The 19,013-nt window shown below is 53.1% G+C and overlaps 7 protein-coding genes across 7 annotated transcripts; 4 read left to right on the forward strand and 3 right to left on the reverse strand.

Annotated features, from left to right (window-relative positions):
* The first annotated feature begins 39 nt into the window (after window positions 1-39).
* Window positions 40-2,912, forward strand: gpi10 (putative glycosylphosphatidylinositol-alpha 1,2 mannosyltransferase). Its single transcript, XM_025609008.1, has 5 exons — window positions 40-461; window positions 592-822; window positions 875-1,092; window positions 1,154-1,300; window positions 1,359-2,912. The coding sequence occupies exons 1-5, from the start codon at window positions 177-179 to the stop codon at window positions 2,713-2,715; spliced, it is 2,238 nt and encodes a 745-aa protein (XP_025470210.1). The 5' UTR covers window positions 40-176; the 3' UTR covers window positions 2,716-2,912.
* A 279-nt stretch (window positions 2,913-3,191) lies between these two features.
* On the reverse strand, window positions 3,192-5,867 carry BO94DRAFT_563856 (putative GTPase activating protein for Arf; the record flags this gene model as incomplete). Its single annotated transcript, XM_025614381.1, has 5 exons — window positions 5,332-5,867; window positions 5,249-5,265; window positions 5,065-5,175; window positions 4,615-5,002; window positions 3,192-4,591 (listed from the first exon to the last, which is right to left on the reverse strand). Exons 1-5 carry the CDS (start codon window positions 5,444-5,446, stop codon window positions 3,192-3,194), a joined length of 2,031 nt encoding a protein of 676 aa, XP_025470211.1. The 5' UTR covers window positions 5,447-5,867.
* A 688-nt stretch (window positions 5,868-6,555) lies between these two features.
* On the reverse strand, window positions 6,556-8,621 carry BO94DRAFT_532371 (Zn(II)2Cys6 transcription factor). The gene is made up of 4 exons (XM_025611110.1): window positions 8,504-8,621; window positions 7,849-8,421; window positions 7,651-7,794; window positions 6,556-7,599 (listed from the first exon to the last, which is right to left on the reverse strand). Exons 1-4 carry the CDS (start codon window positions 8,552-8,554, stop codon window positions 6,778-6,780), a joined length of 1,590 nt encoding a protein of 529 aa, XP_025470212.1. The 5' UTR covers window positions 8,555-8,621; the 3' UTR covers window positions 6,556-6,777.
* A 509-nt stretch (window positions 8,622-9,130) lies between these two features.
* On the forward strand, window positions 9,131-10,109 carry BO94DRAFT_460067 (uncharacterized protein; the record flags this gene model as incomplete). The annotated part of the gene is made up of 2 exons (XM_025607870.1): window positions 9,131-9,411; window positions 9,473-10,109. 2 exons carry the CDS (start codon window positions 9,131-9,133, stop codon window positions 10,107-10,109), a joined length of 918 nt encoding a protein of 305 aa, XP_025470213.1.
* Window positions 10,110-12,170: 2,061 nt separating this feature from the next.
* On the forward strand, window positions 12,171-14,504 carry BO94DRAFT_459330 (heme peroxidase; the record flags this gene model as incomplete). Its single annotated transcript, XM_025607836.1, has 3 exons — window positions 12,171-12,527; window positions 12,593-13,332; window positions 13,943-14,504. 3 exons carry the CDS (start codon window positions 12,171-12,173, stop codon window positions 14,502-14,504), a joined length of 1,659 nt encoding a protein of 552 aa, XP_025470214.1.
* A 557-nt stretch (window positions 14,505-15,061) lies between these two features.
* BO94DRAFT_532375 (thioredoxin-like protein 1) lies at window positions 15,062-16,546 on the forward strand. Its single transcript, XM_025611111.1, has 3 exons — window positions 15,062-15,232; window positions 15,393-15,540; window positions 15,609-16,546. The coding sequence occupies exons 1-3, from the start codon at window positions 15,154-15,156 to the stop codon at window positions 16,384-16,386; spliced, it is 1,005 nt and encodes a 334-aa protein (XP_025470215.1). The 5' UTR covers window positions 15,062-15,153; the 3' UTR covers window positions 16,387-16,546.
* Window positions 16,547-17,567: 1,021 nt separating this feature from the next.
* Window positions 17,568-18,296, reverse strand: BO94DRAFT_582837 (uncharacterized protein; the record flags this gene model as incomplete). Its single annotated transcript, XM_025615503.1, has 2 exons — window positions 17,568-17,875; window positions 17,933-18,296. The coding sequence occupies 2 exons, from the start codon at window positions 18,294-18,296 to the stop codon at window positions 17,568-17,570; spliced, it is 672 nt and encodes a 223-aa protein (XP_025470216.1).
* Window positions 18,297-19,013: the final 717 nt, after the last annotated feature.

Consider the following 19,013-nt stretch of genomic DNA (forward strand, 5'->3'; position numbering starts at 1 on the left):
AGCCGACGCGACGGTGGATTGCTGACATCACACAAACCACCACCACCACCATCATCACCCCCGTCGTACAGGCTACGTGACTACGTCAGTCCAAAGGCCCCATAACCTAAATCACCACAAATCCGGGGAACCAGGCGTGTGTGCCTGACTACTTACCGACTAGGTCCACCGCGATCATGTCGGAAGTTCGTCGGCGACGGAGAGCCTCCTCGTCGCCCTCCTTATCAAGCGTGGAATCCTCCGACTCGGACCTGAGGCCGCCCTCCCCGGCCGCCTCGCGCTTCTCCGCCCTCCTCTCCACTCCGCCATCCGTCTTTCGCGTCTTCCTCCTCCTCGTCTCCTTCCGTCTCCTGAACGCATTGACCGTCCGAACTTTCTTCCAGCCCGATGAATTCTTCCAGTCTCTCGAGCCGGCCTGGCAGGCGGCCTTTGGAGACACCCATGCCCCTTGGATCACTTGGGTGAGTTTTCTTTGTTCATTGGGCCCTCTCGTCTGCACCGCCCCTGCATCCCCAAGACGAACACCTCTCCCTCCCCATCCGCCAATCTCCTGGGCTCCAGTAACTAATTCATGACGATGTCATCATACAGGAATGGCGCCACCAATTGAGATCCTCCCTTCATCCTCTTCTCTTTACCGCTGTTTACTCCACCGCCGACCTGTTCGCTCGCCTTCTCCGCCTTTCCCCCGCATGGCAAGCGGAGCTTCTCATTGCTGGCCCTAAAATAGTGCAGGCCATTATCGCGGCCGTCGGGGACTTTTATACTTGGCGATTGGCTTGTTATGTGTATAATCCATTGTCCCAGGAGGCCTGGGCTGCGGTATGTCTTGGAAAACCACCATCCGTTGCAGCAAGACTGATGGGAAACTTAGCTGGCTTTGACCGTTGTCAGTCCCTGGCAATGGTTTTGCTCCACCAGGACCCTGTCGAACTGTCTTGAGACCTCCCTCACTGTCACTGCCCTTTGTCAGTGGCCGTGGGAATGGTCGCTAGGTCCCTTGAGTACACCTGGGTCGGACGAATCCACACTGATACTCGGGGTTAAAGCCCAAACAAACGAGGTGCAACCTGACGGTCATGTCCTTACCAGGTACGGGCATATGTTCTCAGTCAATCATATAGGCGAGTGCTCATTCATTCTTTGGAGATAGGCTCCGACGATGCCTTTTGCTCGCGGCTGTAGCGTGTATACTGCGTCCCACCAACATCCTGATTTGGATGGCCCTTGCTGGCCTGATGTTGTACCGGAACAACTGGCCACGACGGGTTATGCTTGTCCGTGAAGCTTTACTTTGTAGGTGAGTTAAGCTTCCCATCAACCGGTCCATTGTGCAACCCCTGCTAAAAGTTCTACAGTTCAGTTGTCCTAGCCGTATCGGCTACAGCAGATCGGTTCTTCTACGGGTTTTGGACTTTTCCACCTTTCCGGTTCCTATACTTCAATCTTGCGCAATCGTTAGCTGTCTTCTACGGGCGAAACGACTGGCACTACTATGTGTCACAGGGCCTTCCTCTTCTCCTTACCACGGCCCTACCGTTCACCATCATAGGCTTGCATCGCTCGTTGGTCCAACCGACCGCGGCTGGATTCAATGAGTTACAAGCCTCAGTGCAAGTTCAGCTTGCATCCGTGTGTCTTATCATGCCTCTGGCGCTTTCCTTCATTTCTCACAAGGAAGTTCGGTTTATCTATCCGTTACTACCGTCGCTACACGTACTTACTGCTCCTATTCTGGTAAAATTCTTTGGTCCCGCAGTGAACAGGGGAAGCGCAAGATACATCCCTAGGCGCCTTATCTTGCTATTCTTGCTTCTAGTGAACGCCGTCATTGCGTTCTACACGACCTTTATCCATGCATCCGGTCCATTGACCGTGCTGTCATATCTCCGAGACCAGCGACTGATCCACGGTTCCAGCAACATGACCGATTCTACCCAGCCCGGGATCACAGCGGGGTTTCTCATGCCCTGCCATAGTACTCCGTGGCGCTCTCACTTGGTTTATCCGACCATCAACGCCTGGGCACTTTCTTGTGAGCCTCCTGTTGGGTTCAACGCCTCCGAGAAAGCGGAGTACTTGGATGAGGCGGACCAGTTCTACGCCGATCCTGACAAGTTTCTGCGCGCGAATATGGTTGGCGGACTGCGTCGATTCCCGCGGCGGCCAACTTACAACGACTACCGGAGACCTCGGCAGTTGCCCACGCAGTACCAATCCACCACCCCGCATGAATGGCCTGATTATCTCGTCTTCTTCGCTCAGTTGGAGCCCACGCTGCGGAGTCTTCTCCGTTTCTCCCCGTACAAGGAATGCTACCGCACTTGGAACACCGCCTGGCACGACGATTGGCGCCGCCAGGGCGACATAGTTGTCTGGTGCGTGGATCCGCAGGAACAGGGTTCAGAATTGCAGCGGCAACGCGAGAGCCGGGATCGCCGCTTCGACCACATCATGCAAAGTATCAAGGATTCCGTGCCTGGCGCGCGTAGACAATCCTCAGCACGCCCATGGACATCAATATTCTCTGCTCAATCGCGGTCCTGGTCCTGGTCCTGGCCATGGCAACATCGCAGACGTACAACCATCTTCGGGATCGAGTTGCCTACCTGGATGACACCGTCTTCGAAGCCTTCGAAAAGGTTGTCGTCATGGAAGCTTCCCAGCTGGGAAGAATGGAACAGGAGGTTGAACGATCGAGCAAACTGGGCTTGATTTACCTTTCACATATATAAAATTTTCTTTAGGATACAACCCATTCTTCTTGTCTGTATATTTGACTACATACCTCAAATACCCTGTTCATACGCAACAATATGGTCATACGGGGGTTGTTACGTTAGATTTCAAAACCAAAACACCATTGTTTTTATCCGGTGATCCAAAACTATATCCAACGAAGTCTATGCAACAATTTGCCTGACAAACAAACTATATACCTTTCCGTGAAGTCCGACGGAAACCTCAGTAGAGCTCCAGCAGTAGATGCTAGGAATAAGGTAGTAATATGTACCCACTCTCAAACGCCGCCAAGGATGCAACATCTTTGGTACTGTACACTTGTCCGAAGGGACCAATGGAACAGTAGATCCGAGCCATATATAAACAAGAGACAACAAGATAGAAAGTGGAAAAGATATACGGGGTAATGTGGAAGTAATGATCAATAGATTCCAAAATTGATGGAGGAACTATCCATATCGCGCACTCAAACTGGCGAATGCATCGGGACTGTGTCTTCCGCTCTGGAAGCCATTGATGTCCACGCTTTGCTGGCTCATATGGCCTCGGGGAAACCCGCCAGTGGGTTTGTTGGGCATGCCGTAGGCTGCGTTTTGCTGCGGTCCCTGTGCGGTAGGCATGTAGGATGCTGCGGCGGCGGCGGCGGCGGGGGCAGGAGCTCCCGGCTGGGTGGTGAAGAAGGGATTGCGGGTTCCCGCTTGGGGGTCTGTGATGTGCTGCTGTTGTTGTTGGGGCATAGTGGTAAAGGGGGAGGATTGTTGGGGCTGGGCATTGAAAGGGGAGGGTTGGCTGGTTTGGGTGGCTGCTGGTCCAGACATTGGGTTCGTGCCCATAGAGGGTTGGTATTGTGACTGTTCGGGAATAGAGGGCGGTTGGGGGGAGAGCTGGTAGAGAGAGAGGATGCTGTTCTTGTCGACGCGGCCGGTGGGCTGCGAGTGCAGATGTTGCGCAGACGTTTGGTATCCGAACTGGGGTTGCGCTGAGTACCCTAAGTTCTGAGGTGTAGCTGGTGCGGTCATGGTCTGGTAGGGGTTGAGGGAGCCCTGAGGTTGTTGGAAGGGCTGCTGCATTTGGAACTGCGGTTGCGGTTGCGCCTGCGCCTGCGCCTGGGGCTGTGACTGGAAGGGAGAAGGCTGGGCGAAAGGAGATGTGGAGGCCATAACAGGCATCGTATTTGCGTGTCGGAGCGGACCAAATGGGGAAACTGACGCAGCAGCCGGGGCCTGGCTTTGCGGTGGCTGCATCGCGGATAGCTGCGGTGCGGCTTGACTGAAGAAGGGGTTTGTCTGTGCGAGATTGGGGTTCGGATTGGGTGCTGGAGCAGTCAAGCTGGCCTGCGGCTGAGCTCCGGTCTGGAAGAATGGATTGTGGCCACCGTCTAATGGCTGCGGAGAAGAGACATATGGGTTCTGGGCGAAATTCGCGGGGACGGGGGGAGTGGCCGCCTGCTGGTAGAGAGGTTGAGGAAGTGAAGCCTGCCGCATCGGATAGCCTCCCGTGGAGTGCGGGAACAAGGGCTGGGCGACTTGCAGGTTCTGGAAGGACTGCTCTAGCGGCTGCACCGGGGCCTGTTGAGCTTGCAGCTGTGGTTGTGTTGGTGCATCAAAAGGATTGAAGTTCCCGCTTGGTTGGGTAGGAGGCCTGGCGTCCAATTGATCGAACGGATTGGCAGATTTGGCAGCATCTGGAGTAGGCTGAGCAACTGGAGTCTTTGGAAGCGACACCGATCCGTTGCCCTCTCCCAACCTCACCAACGTCTCAATGGTTTTGTCCAGGTTCCCGTCCAGCTCTCGAAGGGCAATTGCGTTCCGGCGCTCATTCGCAAACCCATATCCCTCAAGGTCGCCAACTTTGATTCGAATGACACATCACCCGAGCCTTTTCTCACCGATGCTCCCAGTGAGCCCGATCCGAATGTATCCGACTGGGGGGAGGCCGCAGAGCCACGATTGGACATCCGGTTGAGGTTGGTCGCGGATGAGGCGGATCGGAGCCCGAAGCCAAAAGGCCTTGCGGGTTTAGGAGGTAGAGGAGGAGGAGAGCCTTCCGGAGACCGGTCTTCCCTCGAGGACCTATCATAACCCGAATCATGACGACTGGGGGGTTTAGGTTTCTCGTCTAGGGAGCGGTGCTGGTATTTCTGCCGAATGAAGCGTTCCATGCACACATCAGACTCATCGACGTCGGTCGGGACAGGCGGCTTGACGTTTCTGGGGTTGTAAATCTTGTTCATAATGTTGTTTCCGTGCGATTTCATATTCTAGACAATCCCACCGGTCAGCGACCTCTTCTCTGCCCGAAATTATCCCGAACCCGACTCACATCAACCTGGTCGTCCGACCAGGTGTCCATACTCAAGGACTTGACCTTGGAAATATGGGTGCCCAGCTTCCGATGCAGAGATGCGCATCGCATGCAGATGAAGATTCCCAACTATGTCCAGTCCAATCAGTATACCATGCTCGTTGATGTGACAATATATGCATGAGTAAATTGCGAGACGTACGTTCCAACTAGCCCATCCTACCAGCACACGCCATGCATTAGCATCCTAGACTTGAACCAGGGGAGATTGGCAACGCTGCTCACCTGGATTCAATGCTTGGCAATCGGCACAGCGATCATTGCCAGGAACCGACCGGATGAGGTCCTGCAGCGCCCGCTCGTTGCGGAACTGCTGCCGTTTGCTGATGCCAGCCACCATGGTCGCAACGCTCTAACAGGATGGTGGGGGGTTTCGCGCAACGACAGGGGTGGAATTCCGGACTCGCAAGACGCGAGGCAGGAGAGGGGGGAGAAGTGGTAGGAGGTAGGGGGCGAATTGGATAAAAAGTCTCAGCAGCAGCAGGAGCCGAGCTTCCGGAACGGGATTCGGGGAAACCTTTAGGCTGCGAGGACAAGCATATTTAGACGGGGAAAACGTCGGATGATGAACCCGGGCAGGGGCTGGAGGGGCCGAGGGAGATAAGAGTAGGGGAACAGGCAAAAGGAGCGGCCAGGGATGAGGAGTGGATGTGGGGAGGGGAGCACGATGGCGGACAGCTAGATAGATCCTACCGTAGGTACTTGCTATTATTGCTAGATTTGCACGTTATTAATAGTTTCCCCCGAACCTTCCTAAATCGGCCCACGTTTTTCGGCAGTCCAGATTAATTCATAGTATTTACAGAATGCCTCTCCACCGCGCAAATTCGTTGTTCTTATAAATAAACCCCGAGCACGGAGGACAATGGGCTTATTAGAAATCGAGAACATCAGGGGTCAGCCCCCAACCCGCCAGGATTGGGAACTCGGGCTATTTCCAATTTTCCAGATGATCGAGCCTTACAGATGACTCCGTACAGAGGTACGGAGTACTGGCGACCATACCCATAGTAATGATAGTCCCTCATCCGAATACTAGTAGTAGTATGTAGATATCTGGGAGGTTTTCTGCGCAAAGCCGGGGACGCGTCATGATCCAACGGCCCGATCAACCAGAACCCTGACTGCCCATGCGGACTGACAGGAGGCAACCACTCGCCACACTACGTATACGTACAGAGTACGATCACACCGGTTTTACGGCTTACCAACACCCATTGGTCATCAGTGGGAATGTATGAGCAGCAGGTGACTCTCATCCACCATCGCACTTGAAGGCTCCGGGAGGAACCCAGTGCGGTCGAGGAGCCTTATAAAATGCCCGGGCTAAGTTCTTCTAGTACGCCAATATGACCTGCCATCCTATGGTCAATTAAGAAGGAACTGGAGGTTGATTATGCGTTCGTTGAAAAGTGTGAAGAAGAAAAAGAAAACGAAACACGTCCGCGCGGAAAGAAACGACTTTTTATGGGCTCCGGAATAGTGTGCCACGTGACTCTAGAAAGCGGCCTCAGGCGTCTCTTCGGATTCCCTGCCACTGGTATTTTCGTGGAGTGGACCAGCATACAATGCAGCATTATATCTACACTGAATCTCTATATCAGAATCATTGGAGTGTCCAGTGGTTTGATCCGCACAGCCCTCCCGCTCAGTGACACTTCCTGTAAAAGTTCATGCTGACGCGTCCCATGGCCAAGCTGCCTCGCCAGTCGCTATCGCGTCAGTCCGGCTCTCCAAGAGTTTGATGAGGGTTAGAGCAGTGTCAATCCCCATTTCCCGACCAATGATGTTGAAGCATCTCATGGCCCAGTCATGGATCGGGCTCAGGGCTCCGTCAACAAGCGCGGCCACAAAGAGCGGCAGAAGTAAAGTGAATCCCGTACCGGCATGGCTTGTCACAGAGTCAACCACATTCTTCTCGGCACGGCCAGCAACTCCGAACTTGTATGGGACGGAGCAGCAGATGTCAGTTGCTAGCTGTCTCGTCAGGCCGCGAATCCGCACATATTGGTCCTTGAAGCTGCCATGTTCCACACCCCATTGAGACTTCCGCGCCATGGACCCCAGATGCTTAAGAATCACATTATTGACGAGGATCCGAATGTAGCGATAGTTATTCCAAACATTGCAGGCCCAGGTGGACTGGTAAATGTGGTAGGACCCTTGGAAGTGAGTAAAGTTATGCTCGTCTTTCTCACGGGATATCACATCGTCGGGCCAGGTGCCTGTCGCATAGGAAAATTCCGCCGAGACAGTGCTAGCATAATGTGCGAGCTCCGAATCTATCATCATGGCAATTGATATTATCTCAGTGCTATCCGAGATGATCCCCTCTCTGATATCAGCCTGCAGCTCCGAGAATTTGGCCACGACCTTCACTAGTCGATCCCCGTCGACTGGAAAGGGGTGCGTCTGCAGACTGGCAGCTATCCGATCAGGCATGTCGACCAGGACAGGGGGGAGCCTTGTCTTCTTTTGTAGGCAACCGATGAGCTGCAGAGCCATCAGCCAGTGCTGAAGTTGACAAACTAGGAAACCACCTACCACCTGATTTCTAAGAGCTTGGAACATCCAGAAACCGCTTTCGCGCAGAAGCTGCTCGCTACCGCGCAGTTCAAGGAGAGTCGCAACCCCCTGTGAGTGTTCGATCCATGATTCCAGGCTTTCGTCTCTCTCACAGGCGACAATCTTGTGATATCAGTGAGAACAGATCTCTCTTAGCCAGACCAGACGCGGACTCACCTCGAACAGCGATAAACAAACGATGGCAGTGAGCGTTGTGTCTGCCCTAACCAGCACAGGGTCGCATAAAGCTGCGTTTGTCAGCTGCAGAGCTGTGGCGTACTCGTGCCGGGCAGACAGTCGCAACGAAGGTGACCTATGGAGGCTTGCAAGATTTGCCAAGCCCACCGATGCGACACCAGCCATCATGGCTTTCTCGCCAAGGGATTCAGCAGGCCCGCTGCCACGTTGAAGAGAGCTTCTCACCACACTGGAAGCATCGAACCAGGTATAGGTGTTGAGAAAGAAACATGTCCCTTGGAAGGTATGGTCCAATACAAAGTTAACTATCGGAATAGGGGACTGTCGACTGTGGTGCCCCAGATAAGCCTCAGGGGTAATCTTCTTTCTGGCTACCGTCAAAACCGGAGGCTCTGCTGGTGGGGGGCCTGTGGCTTTGTTGGCAGATCCCTTGACTCTTCGGGCTACTGACTCGCTTTCATCTCGAAACCATAGCGAGAGCGGGTCTCGATATCCGGAACAGGTCCGCTTGGCTTTTCTGCAACGGCCGCAGACTGGTCTGGCTTCGTCACACTGCCCCCATGGATAGAGTCAGAGGGGCCGGTGTTTCCGAACTAATAAGGTGGCTGATCCCAAGCGAGGCCAAGCGACTCACCTTGACTTTTCTCGCACGACAGGTACCGCACCCTTCGCTAGGCTTGCCCATCGCGAGTGGAGACTGGGCCGCACATGGACTCGGAGGTGGTGTCACCGTGTCACAGGCGCTGGCTAAATAAATTAGGAGGGTATATCAAAGTTCACATATTCCGAGAGATGAAGTTCGTATTGAAGAAAGCCACGACCCGAAACGGGTCCCAGTGGGGGCGCCCCTCTAGCCGCTTTGGGAATGCAGGGCGAGCAATCTGTGACTCTGATTGGCTATTAGCCTGTGTTCCGCGATATCGCTGTTGAAAGATCATCAATTCTTCTCCATCTTGGCCTCTAGTTGGACAAGCCCAGATGGCTAAGCATCGCCGCAAAGTTCTAATGGCTTCTTGGCTCATGTCAAAGCAGGCAGCACAGCCTTGCGGGTGCCGGCTTTGAGCCATCAAAGAAGTTGGGTGAGTATGTTAGGCTGTTAAAGGCGCACTCGAAACGAGGGTTTCCTGGCAGATTGTTAAATAGCCAACCATTTCCCTGATAGGTATCAATATGAATCAAATTTGTCCGATAGTCATCCTTCTTCTCTTCTCTTCTGTTTCATAACCACTTTTTTCTTCCTTTTCATCTTTCCGCCGCAGTCATGGCAGTCAACTACCGACATGGTCTCTCCATCCTGGAACTGATTGTATACTTTCCAGCTCTGTTCATATCGCTATGGATGGGCTTTCGCCATGGCTTCCAGAGAAGCTCCGGATGGGTTCTCTTGGTGATCTTTTCTTTGGCACGCATCATCGGCTCGTGCTGCTACCTGGCCACGATCAGCCATCCTGCCACGATAAACCTATATATCGCGTGGGGTGTTTGCACTTCCATCGGACTGGCCCCTCTGACATCCACCTGCCTTGCACTCTTATCCCGAGCGTATGTACCATCTCCTCCCCAACACAGTCAGCAAGCCGCTGACCAGATTCTCGTATTGCAGTAACGACTCCATCGAACGAAAAACCGGACGAGGCGTTCATCCCCTCCTCTTCAGACTCCTAGGTCTCATCACACTTGTGGGCATGATCCTATGTATCGTTGGTTCAACCAAGAGTACCAACCTCACGGATATCGTGAACAGCAGCGAGGCCAAGATTGGCGACGTTCTGTACCTTGTTGCCTGGGTTGGTCTTTGTGCTATGCTTCTCCTCATCGGCAGCAAGTACCAAAGCATCGAGGCCGGTGAGCACCGCTTGCTTCTGGCCGTCGGGATCTCGGTTCCCTTGCTTTTCGTCCGCCTCATCTACTCTCTCCTGTCGGTCTTCACGCATAGATCCACCTTCAATATGTTCACGGGGAATGTCACTGTTATGCTGTTCATGACAGTCTTGGAGGAGATTGCTATTGTTGTCATCTGTCTGGGAGTGGGTGTGACCTTGGTTGCACGTCCACGCACAGCGGAGTATGAAGCCTGCGACATGTCGGCCCAGGCGGGCTCTGCGCTTGAGTCTCAGCAGAGCCCTGAGGAGACGTACAACGCCAAAAGACGGCAACGTCGGCAGAACAGGAGACGTGGTGGCCCGATTACTCAACTTGTTCGACTGATAATTGATAAGATCAACCACAGAGGGGAGTGAAGGGTTTGCAATTTCTGTTGAGCTTTCGTTCGGAGTTATATATATTAGTGTCTTAGAGATAAAAATTTTGGTGAGCTTTGGAGACCTGGAATTTTAATGAGATTTGTTATGGTATATGATCTGGATCGAATTCCTCAATAGGCCGACTTGGTAGACAAGTGTGCTTGTCTCACTCAGTGTTCATGAGACGATAGCAACGAACATGCTCCGTTCGGGATCCATGTTTATACTGTGGAGGGGCTTTCGAGACCAATGTGTAGGACTGACCTCCTATCAGCTTCACATGGCATCCTATGAGTCTAGAACATGATACACATAGTAGTAGATGGACGAGGTTGCAGAGTCAACTGAATTGCCAGATCCAAGCTCTCCTGGTTGTAGTACTGCATCGGCCAACGACCGGACGAAAACACCATACTCGCTTAGGCTAGCGCATGCGTCACATGAGGCTAAGCGAGCCGCCCATCATCACGTGCTGTATTTATTTTCCTCAATTTCTTTCATCCGCAATTCTTCCCTTCTTCCTGTCACTCAACCTACCTTTCAGCCTTCACCCACGGGCTTGGAATCTTGATGGATGATTTCTTTGCCCTGGTTTGGATACGTTGATCTCGTAGATGGTCTGCAAAATGCTTGCAGTCAGTCAGTAGCACGACATCCACATGGTGCGCTTCTAGTCGTTTCAATGGCATAGAGGCATACCTTTTTTTATCGTTATCGTTCGTGGAAGATCAAAACCAAACAGTTTTTAGCAGGACTGCGTCTACTCCACCCTGGTGTTCGCTATATCGGACTTCAGGACTATTTTTACGACGGACATCTTAAAGTATATCTGTAGCTTGTGCATTCCCTACATCTGAGGATGGAATGGCGATGCTGGCAATGATGTGTGCTTTTCGTTTGTGCGGGAAGCATTCCGTCAAAGCTGAGGTGGATGTGTCTGGTGCTGGAACTGGAAGGGTACCTTGCGTACTCCGTACGAGCCAGCCCATGCCCCTTGCGTCTGGTTGCTCGTAACAGCAGACACAGATCGCCATATCTGGGGTTAACCGTTACTGCAGCTCTGAGATCAGTCATAAAGGTCTCTGAGAATTGAGAAGAGTTTTGATAGCCGAAACGGTGTTCGTCAAGTCGCAAAAGCTGGGTGTCACCGTGGCTCATCGGTACCAAGAACAGCCCAATTGATAAGCATCAAGATTACTGAACCAGATGTCTGAAAATTGAACCCTAGACGGGCTTCTAGAATGGTTCTGATTGCAACTATCGGGATAGCCAGACTCTCCCGATGAGTAATAATGGGAGAATTCTGGACGGATAAGGGTTTAGTAATGAGTGGGCGGGCCCGGAATTTACCGCGGCTCAGAAGCAGCGAGTGGCAGCGACCCGGCGCTCTCTGCCAAAGAGAATGTTCCTGTTAATAATCTGACGACGGACCCGCCCGCGGACCCATTGAATGAGTTGCTAGTCGCATCGGCTGGGATCGCTGCCGGCGGGCGTTTGCATGGAGATGGTTGCCCCTCCTGGCTCTCGACAAAACAAACACCGCAGACAACGACAATGGCATTTGCCTGGTGCGTGGGTAGGAATCAAAGACCCGTAGACTTGGAGAAGATGGTGCAGGAGCCATGGATCGAAGTGTGAGATTGCCACGGGCAGGCTGGTGGCCGGGGATCATCATTCACTCCTCACAGGCCAGAAGAGCGAAACGGCAGGAAATGCGGAGAGAGTCTTGCTGAGTAAAAAGATTCGGGCTAGAGCTCACCAATTTGAGCGTTGCCATTGGTGCCCCGTGCCTGAACGTTGTCCTGGAGGAGTTTCCCGAACTGCTGAGGTGAATTGTAGGTAGCCTATTAGTATCCCTCCCTGTCTTGGTCGTCTCCTCTTCTTTCTTCTAGTACCTTTGCTCTTCTTTTCTCTCCTCTTCTCTCCTTCTCCTCCGTCTGACACCCGAGGTAATCCATCCCATCTGTCCTGGTCCTCGTCCATCTGTGACTTCTGTCATACCTTGTTTTCCATCCGACCCCTGAACATCCGTTCCCTTTCCTCTACATTCTCTTCACAATGGCATCCGCTGCTAGAACGGCTTCTCGGGCCTTCCTTCGCTCGACCCCCGCAACCTCCTCCTTCAGACCTGCTGCTCGCAGTGCTCGGTATGCCCTCCCCTCCCAGGGCTTCCGTGCTGCTTCCCGCCGTGGCTATGCGTCCGAGGCCGGTGAGGCCAAGTCTTCCAACACCCTCCTCTATGCTGCTCTTGCTGCCGCTGGTGGTGCCGGTGCCTTCTTCTACCTGAAGGGCGGCGATGCCTCCGTTAGCTCCAAGGAGTTCGTCCCCAGCAAGGAGGACTACCAGAAGGTGTACGATGCGATTGCTCTCCGTCTCACCAACGAGACCGATTACGACGATGGCAGCTATGGACCCGTAAGTGATGCCATCATTCGATGACTCGAGGTAATTCGTCGGAAGCTGACAATTTCGTTGGATAGGTCCTTGTTCGTCTGGCATGGCACGCAAGCGGTACCTACGACAAGGAGACCGGCACTGGTGGAAGCAACGGTGCCACCATGAGATTCGCTCCCGAGTCCGACCACGGAGCCAACGCTGGTCTCAAGCATGCCAGAGACTTCTTGGAGCCCATCAAGGCCCAGTTCCCCTGGATCACCCACTCCGATCTCTGGACTCTGGCCGGGGCCTGCGCCATCCAGGAGCTGGGCGGCCCTAGCATCCCCTGGAGGCCTGGTCGTCAGGACAAGGACGTGGCTGCCTGCACCCCTGACGGACGTCTCCCCGACGCCTCCAAGGACCACTCGCACATCCGTGACATCTTCTACCGCATGGGATTCAACGACCAGGAGATTGTTGCTCTCATTGGAGCCCACTCCATCGGCCGCGCCCACACTGACCGCTCCGGCTTCGACGGTCCTTGGGACTTCAGCCCTACTGTCTTCACCAACGAGTTCTTCCGTCTGTTGGTTGAGGAGAAGTGGCAGCAGCGCAAGTGGAACGGTCCTAAGCAGTTCACCGACAAGTCCACCGGCACCCTGATGATGCTTCCCGCGGATCTTGCCCTGACCAAGGACAAGGCCTTCCGGAAGCACGTCGAGCTGTATGCCAAGGACAGCGACGCCTTCTTCAAGGACTTCTCCGATGTGTTCGTCAAGCTTCTCGAGCTTGGTGTTCCCTTCACTAGCAAGGCTGAAGACCGCTACGTCTTCAAGCCCTCCGAGTAAATCTCGAGGTCTTTGTGAATATTTGCGTTTCGGTCTAGTTTGGGTTTAGCTGCGGAGCATTGTTTTCATTTCACATTTTGATATCCGACATGTTCGATGATCATAGCCATGCGTCTTATTGAGACAGGCTGTCCTGCCGGGGGCATAAACTTTTACAGGCGAGTTGGGTGAGATATCTAGAAGGTATTAGAACAATACAGATTGTCCACCGGAATGTCAATCAGCGAGCGTAGAGCCTTATCTCACGTCTGTTGAACCAGCTGGTTCTCCATCTCGCGATCGCGTATGCAAATTTTCTTCTCATACACAATCGTAGAAAGACCCGATACCGCGACAGCGTAGCACAATGGCGGTTGTTGTCTTACGAGTCGCGTTGATCCCGTCCCAAAGTGTGGCGGCGGCTGAACGTCTCGTGCGGAAGACAGCCGACGAGAAGTCTTCACTTCTGGTAATGTCTAAACTCCCACCACCACCTCTCAAGCGACCGCAAAGAACCTACAGGGAGCAATCTCCCCAAACATACCTACGAACTGAGCGTCACTACTACATACTCAAAAATTAACCTGAACACAGCGACCCCATTCCACTCCCAACCCTCCGCCAGAGGCGCAAGAACCGCACCATGACCCGATCAACCACACTCCCCCAAGACTACTACGAAATCCTCAATCTCCCATTCACAGAAACCTCCACCGCACTCTCCAAAACTCAACTCAAAGCCGCCTACCACAAAGCACTCCTAAAGCACCACCCGGACAAGGCCGCGCCCGACCAAACCCCCCTTGACACCAACGACTCAAGCCAAAGCTACACGATCGACGAGATCACCACCGCCTACAAAACACTTTCTGATCCGTACCTACGCGCTGAATATGATCGGTCGCTGCGGCTAGATCGCGCGAGGGTCGCGGAGCGGGAAAAGACGGGCACGGTGTTTCATACGGGTCTGGAAGTTGTGGATTTGGAGGATCTTGCGTTTGAGGAAGGGGAGGAAGGGACGGTTTGGTATAAGGGTTGTCGGTGTGGTGATGAGAGGGGGTTTCTGGTTACTGAGGTGGAGTTGGAGAGGGAGGCTGAACATGGGGAGATTGTTGTTGGGTGTAGGGGGTGTAGTTTGTGGATGAAGGTTTTGTTTGCGGTGGAGGATGGGGATGAGGAGAATACGTGAGGGGGGTAGATGATTTGGTTTTGTCTTTGTCGGCGGGGATGGTCTTCGTCGATTGATGCTAGGATGTGTGTCCTGTGGGCATCGTCATGGCTGGGAATGCTGTGGTGACTGTCAGGCTCAGTTGAGGGCATTGCCAAGCGCACCTTGCTCGTCTTGCAGAGGACGATTCGAGCACGGTTCATGGTGGAGGAGCCGCAGTTGCATACTCACGGTGGAGTGGAGTGGCACTTTGACCAGGCATCATCCTTCCAGGAGGTTGGAGTATTAGACCACGGCATCGAATAGGTGCCATATGCTCCAGATGTGTGGCAAGGCTGGATTCTATCGACCTGACGCTACAGCTGCAATGGCGAGCCTGTATCCACGCCTCAGAAACCACCAGTGTCCAGCTACTATCCATTCAGATCATGACCATAGAATGAAAACCATCGAATACACACATAGTCACCATAGTAATGATTCCAAAACCCCAGCTATAAATCGTCGGCAACTTCGCACCCTTAGTAGGGGACAAGCCGACTACTGCAGCTCTCAGCAGCGGAGGGGTTGATGACATATCCATAATATATCTCGCGCCGACCAGTCAACAACCCACGTCCACTTCCTTCCACCTCTCTCCACAACACTCAGCGCGACAACGACCTCCACGATGTCGTCTCTCGTCCAGATCACCTCGCTGGAGCAATTCAGCTCACTTATAAACTCCTCTGCCTTTGTTGTGGCCGACTGTAAGCTCCCCAGCTGAAAGAAACTCCCCGCTTCGCTTCCCTTCCCCTCCCATCCATCCCACTTTGCCCACGCAACGCAACGTCACGTCACTCCATCCATCCATCCCAAACTCAACCCCGTTGTACAAGACCAACCTCACTGACACACGCGCGAGCTTAGTCTACGCGGATTGGTGCGGACCATGCAAAGCCATCGCCCCTGCGTACGAGCAGCTGGCCTCGCAGCTGTCGCGCCCGAACCGGATCACATTCACCAAGATCAACGTCGACAATAACCAGGATATTTCTCGGCAGTATGGGATTACGGCGTATGTCCTTACCTTAGAAACACCATACAAACAAAGCAAGATACTAACCTAAATACGCCATGCACCAGAATGCCCACCTTCGTCCTTTTCGAACACGGCCGCCGCACCTCCACCGTCCGCGGCGCCAACCCCAAAGAACTCAACGAGCTGGTCCGCAAACTCGCCACGGAGGCCAAGAAAACGCCCGAGTCGAGCGGCACCTCTGTCGGCGAATCCAGCGGCGTTGGTTGGAACGGGGCTGCCGTGCCCAAAGGCTACAGTGACATTACGGACCAATACGACCCGAAGGGCCTGGAATTGCTGAACCGGGACAGTGAGTTTGGGACGGCCAAGACGCTTTTCGATAGTTCGAAGCCCTCGTCGCTTAACAACAATGGGAAGGGGAAGGCCGGTGGAGCCCCGGATTGGGTGGAGAGTGATACGGATGAGCAGTTGATGTTGTTTATTCCGTTTCAGTCTACGTTGAAGGTGCATTCGTTGCAGGTTACGTCGTTGCCGCCGAAGGAGGCTGAGGATGGGGATGATGATGAGGTGCCGATGAGGCCGAAGACGGTGCAGTTGTATACGAACCGGTCGCATGTGTTGGGATTTGATGAGGCGGATGATATTCCGGCGGTGCAGAAGGTGGAAATTCAGCCGGAGGATTGGGATCCGAAGACGGGTACGGCCAAGATTGATCTGCGGTTTGTCAAGTTCCAGAGTGTGATGTCGTTGGTGATTTTCTTTGTGGATGGGGATGGGGATGGAGAGAAGTTGAGGGTGGATCGAGTGAGGATCTTTGGGGAGGCGGGTGAGAAGAGGGAGATGGGCAAGTTGGAGAAGATTGGTGATGAGCCTGGGGAGTAAACTACAGTAGACTCTACAGTAGTATACTCGGGATACACTGAACTGTATACACCAGGAGCAAGCAGAAGTACAAATTACTCATGCGGTAGATTAGTCAAGCACTCACTACATGCCGTACAAACGTTCATAATGAAACACAACACTGATATACACATCCAAATTCAAGTTCATATTCACAACTAGCAATACTACAACTATATACCAGATAGCCAGCCAGCCATAACCAATCAACCCACCCGCACCGCACATAAACAGTACAGACAGATCAACCAAGCCAAAACCAACCGACAGCTAATTAATCAATCATATACGAACGATATCAACACAACCCATCAGGGTTATATCAATAAGAAATGTCCGATCCCAAACCAAATGGTCTAATCCCAGTAGAGACAAAACGACAGAAAGACCAATAAAGTAAGAACCGGGTGCAATTAAAATTTCTTCTGTGACGCAACTGACACCTGGGGTATAAACATCACGGGAGAAAGAATGATGTCCAGGCAACACGGGTGAATATAGTTGCGTCGCCGCACGAAGAAAGAAAAGAAAAAGAAAAAGGTTTAAAGAGATGCGTTGCTGAAGGGGGAATTTATGGGAGTGGGTGGGGAAACTTTTCGCCGATGGTTTTTAGCGAGGATTTGGAGGAGAGGTTTTGTTCCGGTGGTTGGGGAGAGGTGGGTTACGTAAGCGGGATGGCAAGCGAGGAGTGAAAACTCTGTGTTTGTCTCTTGGTTGGGGTTTCTTTTCTTTCTTCATAATAATCATGGCTGATGATGAGACAATTGGATGTTTATACATATGATAGGAAGAGACTGACTCCCCTTGATCAGGGAGATTGATCTTAACTACCATCCACTGAGGCCTATGATTTATCTATCTACTAATTTTTGCTTATGTCCTGGAGCATAGTCAGATGGTGTACGGTGAACGGAGTACCATCTCATGTTTGGTGGTCTGGTGTTATTTTTGGGGCTGATAGATGATTGCTGTCGGCGTGGCTGTTCTGTTTCCCTTAGTGGTACTTTTTTTGCGCTGTTATCTTTCGCCGGCTCTTTGCCCTCGGATGACAGGGATGCTCATCCGTTGCGCCCCGGCCCCAGGTTTGCTATTATTACTCCGTATCGCCCGCCACGATGCATCCCCCCAAACACCAATAGAATCCAGAGATAGCAGCATACCTACCAAGTAGGTAGAGATACGGTGACGGCGATGGCACCCTGTCGCTTGCTTTTGGGGCCACCGTCGTAAGCCGTACTGCGGCACTGCCAGTCAGATGGCCCTATCATGGCTGTGTCACTGCAGGAGCCCGTCTCGGTGCTTTCTATCAGCGTCCAGCCGATCTTCTGATGCAGCAACTGTTTGAGCCACTTTTTAGTCCCGAGGTCAGCCTTTGCGACCCGTGGTTCCATCCCATCTGCACGTTCTGCACACTGCACCGCGCCTCGCCCGGGCTCAGCGCTCACGTCAGGACCTTGGGGGCTGATACCTGGGCAAAAAGCTGGTTCAGATTCCTTGGTCAGACTCAGCCCACTGTCTCACGGACCGTGCTGAGAATAGCTGAGCATTGTTCTTTTCGGGATGCTCAGTGCTTCCGCGATCCGCTTGGTCTGACCGAGATCCCACCGCGACCCAAGGAACCGTGTTCCTACCTTATCTGAGACGAATTCAGTCACGTAACTATTGTCGTCGTGATTGCTGGACGCTGATAGCGGTCTTGCCGCCCGCTCCCCCACTCGCAGGGTGCAATGTGCAGAGGGCAATCCAAGTCCTCCGGGCCCTGGGCCTGGGGCGTCGATCATGAAGCGACTGGCGAGCCAGGTCGAGGCAACAGATTGGTTTGGTCCGGCGAGTCGCATCCTTCTGTCTGGATGCGCAGTATCCCGTGCATAGTCACACTGGCGACCCATGACGAACAAGTGGCTATTGGGTCGCCGCGGAAAGTCTCAGCGTGAGACAGCGCCTCGCGACTGGCAGAGCTTGACTGCATTTGTGGAGTAGCGCGCCATAAAAGCAAATCCTCCTGAGATAAAGTTCAACCCAAGGCATCTTGGCCTCGCGCTATTCCGCAGGTTTGCCTGCGACCCAGAATTTGATTTCCACATCCATATCTGCATGACTCTGTTATCATCCCGAATGCTTAGCGATGTCGGCGTCGCTTCCGAGTACCTGCCTTTCATGGTTTGGCACCCCAATCAACATCAACTCCAAGTGGTCGATTCCAGACCACCTCTGCCAGTGATCCGGCTCCATCCAGCGTCTCAGGGTAGGTAGATGTTGCAATCTTGGTTTGAGTCGTGCAGCGGATGGTGTTATTTTTATGTCTGCGCTCTGCTCTACTCGGGCTCGATAGTCGGGTCTGTCGGAACAATCCGCGGGTTGAGTAGATAGATAGTTTGGATGATTAATCGCAACGAGGGCGTATCCGTAAAACTCGGAAGACACTCTAGGAGTAAGACCAGTGGCTTCTCCGCATTTCATTTTTTGATAGCTAGATTGGCGCCGCCTTGGAAGTGGCGAATATCACTAGGACAGTCGATGGAGTCGTAAGTTCCTTCACGCTGGAAACTTTAGCCTGTCCCGTTGGAAGGGTTCGCACTATTCTTCCGTCTCCAATTTTCGACAGA

The sequence above is a fragment of the Aspergillus sclerotioniger genome (genome assembly GCF_003184525.1).
Source record: "Aspergillus sclerotioniger CBS 115572 chromosome Unknown BO94scaffold_6, whole genome shotgun sequence".
NCBI classification, from domain to species: Eukaryota; Fungi; Ascomycota; class Eurotiomycetes; order Eurotiales; family Aspergillaceae; genus Aspergillus; species Aspergillus sclerotioniger.

What these genes read in the sequence shown, in the direction of transcription:
- gpi10 (XM_025609008.1), top strand. Translation starts at nt 177, where the DNA reads ATGTCGGAAGTTCGTCGGCGACGGAGAGCCTCCTCGTCGCCCTCCTTA. An exon ending in CCCAGGAGGCCTGGGCTGCG is followed by an intron (nt 823 to 874) that starts GTATGTCTTGGA and finishes TGGGAAACTTAG; the next exon opens with CTGGCTTTGACCGTTGTCAG. An exon ending in CGTGAAGCTTTACTTTGTAG is followed by an intron (nt 1,301 to 1,358) that starts GTGAGTTAAGCT and finishes AAAGTTCTACAG; the next exon opens with TTCAGTTGTCCTAGCCGTAT.
- BO94DRAFT_532371 (XM_025611110.1), bottom strand. Translation starts at nt 8,554, where the DNA reads ATGGGCAAGCCTAGCGAAGGGTGCGGTACCTGTCGTGCGAGAAAAGTC. An exon ending in GTCGTGCGAGAAAAGTCAAG is followed by an intron (nt 8,422 to 8,503) that starts GTGAGTCGCTTG and finishes CCATGGGGGCAG; the next exon opens with TGTGACGAAGCCAGACCAGT. An exon ending in AAGCTCTTAGAAATCAGGTG is followed by an intron (nt 7,600 to 7,650) that starts GTAGGTGGTTTC and finishes ATGGCTCTGCAG; the next exon opens with CTCATCGGTTGCCTACAAAA.
- BO94DRAFT_532375 (XM_025611111.1), top strand. Translation starts at nt 15,154, where the DNA reads ATGTCGTCTCTCGTCCAGATCACCTCGCTGGAGCAATTCAGCTCACTT. An exon ending in TGCCTTTGTTGTGGCCGACT is followed by an intron (nt 15,233 to 15,392) that starts GTAAGCTCCCCA and finishes GCGCGAGCTTAG; the next exon opens with TCTACGCGGATTGGTGCGGA. An exon ending in CGGCAGTATGGGATTACGGC is followed by an intron (nt 15,541 to 15,608) that starts GTATGTCCTTAC and finishes GCCATGCACCAG; the next exon opens with AATGCCCACCTTCGTCCTTT.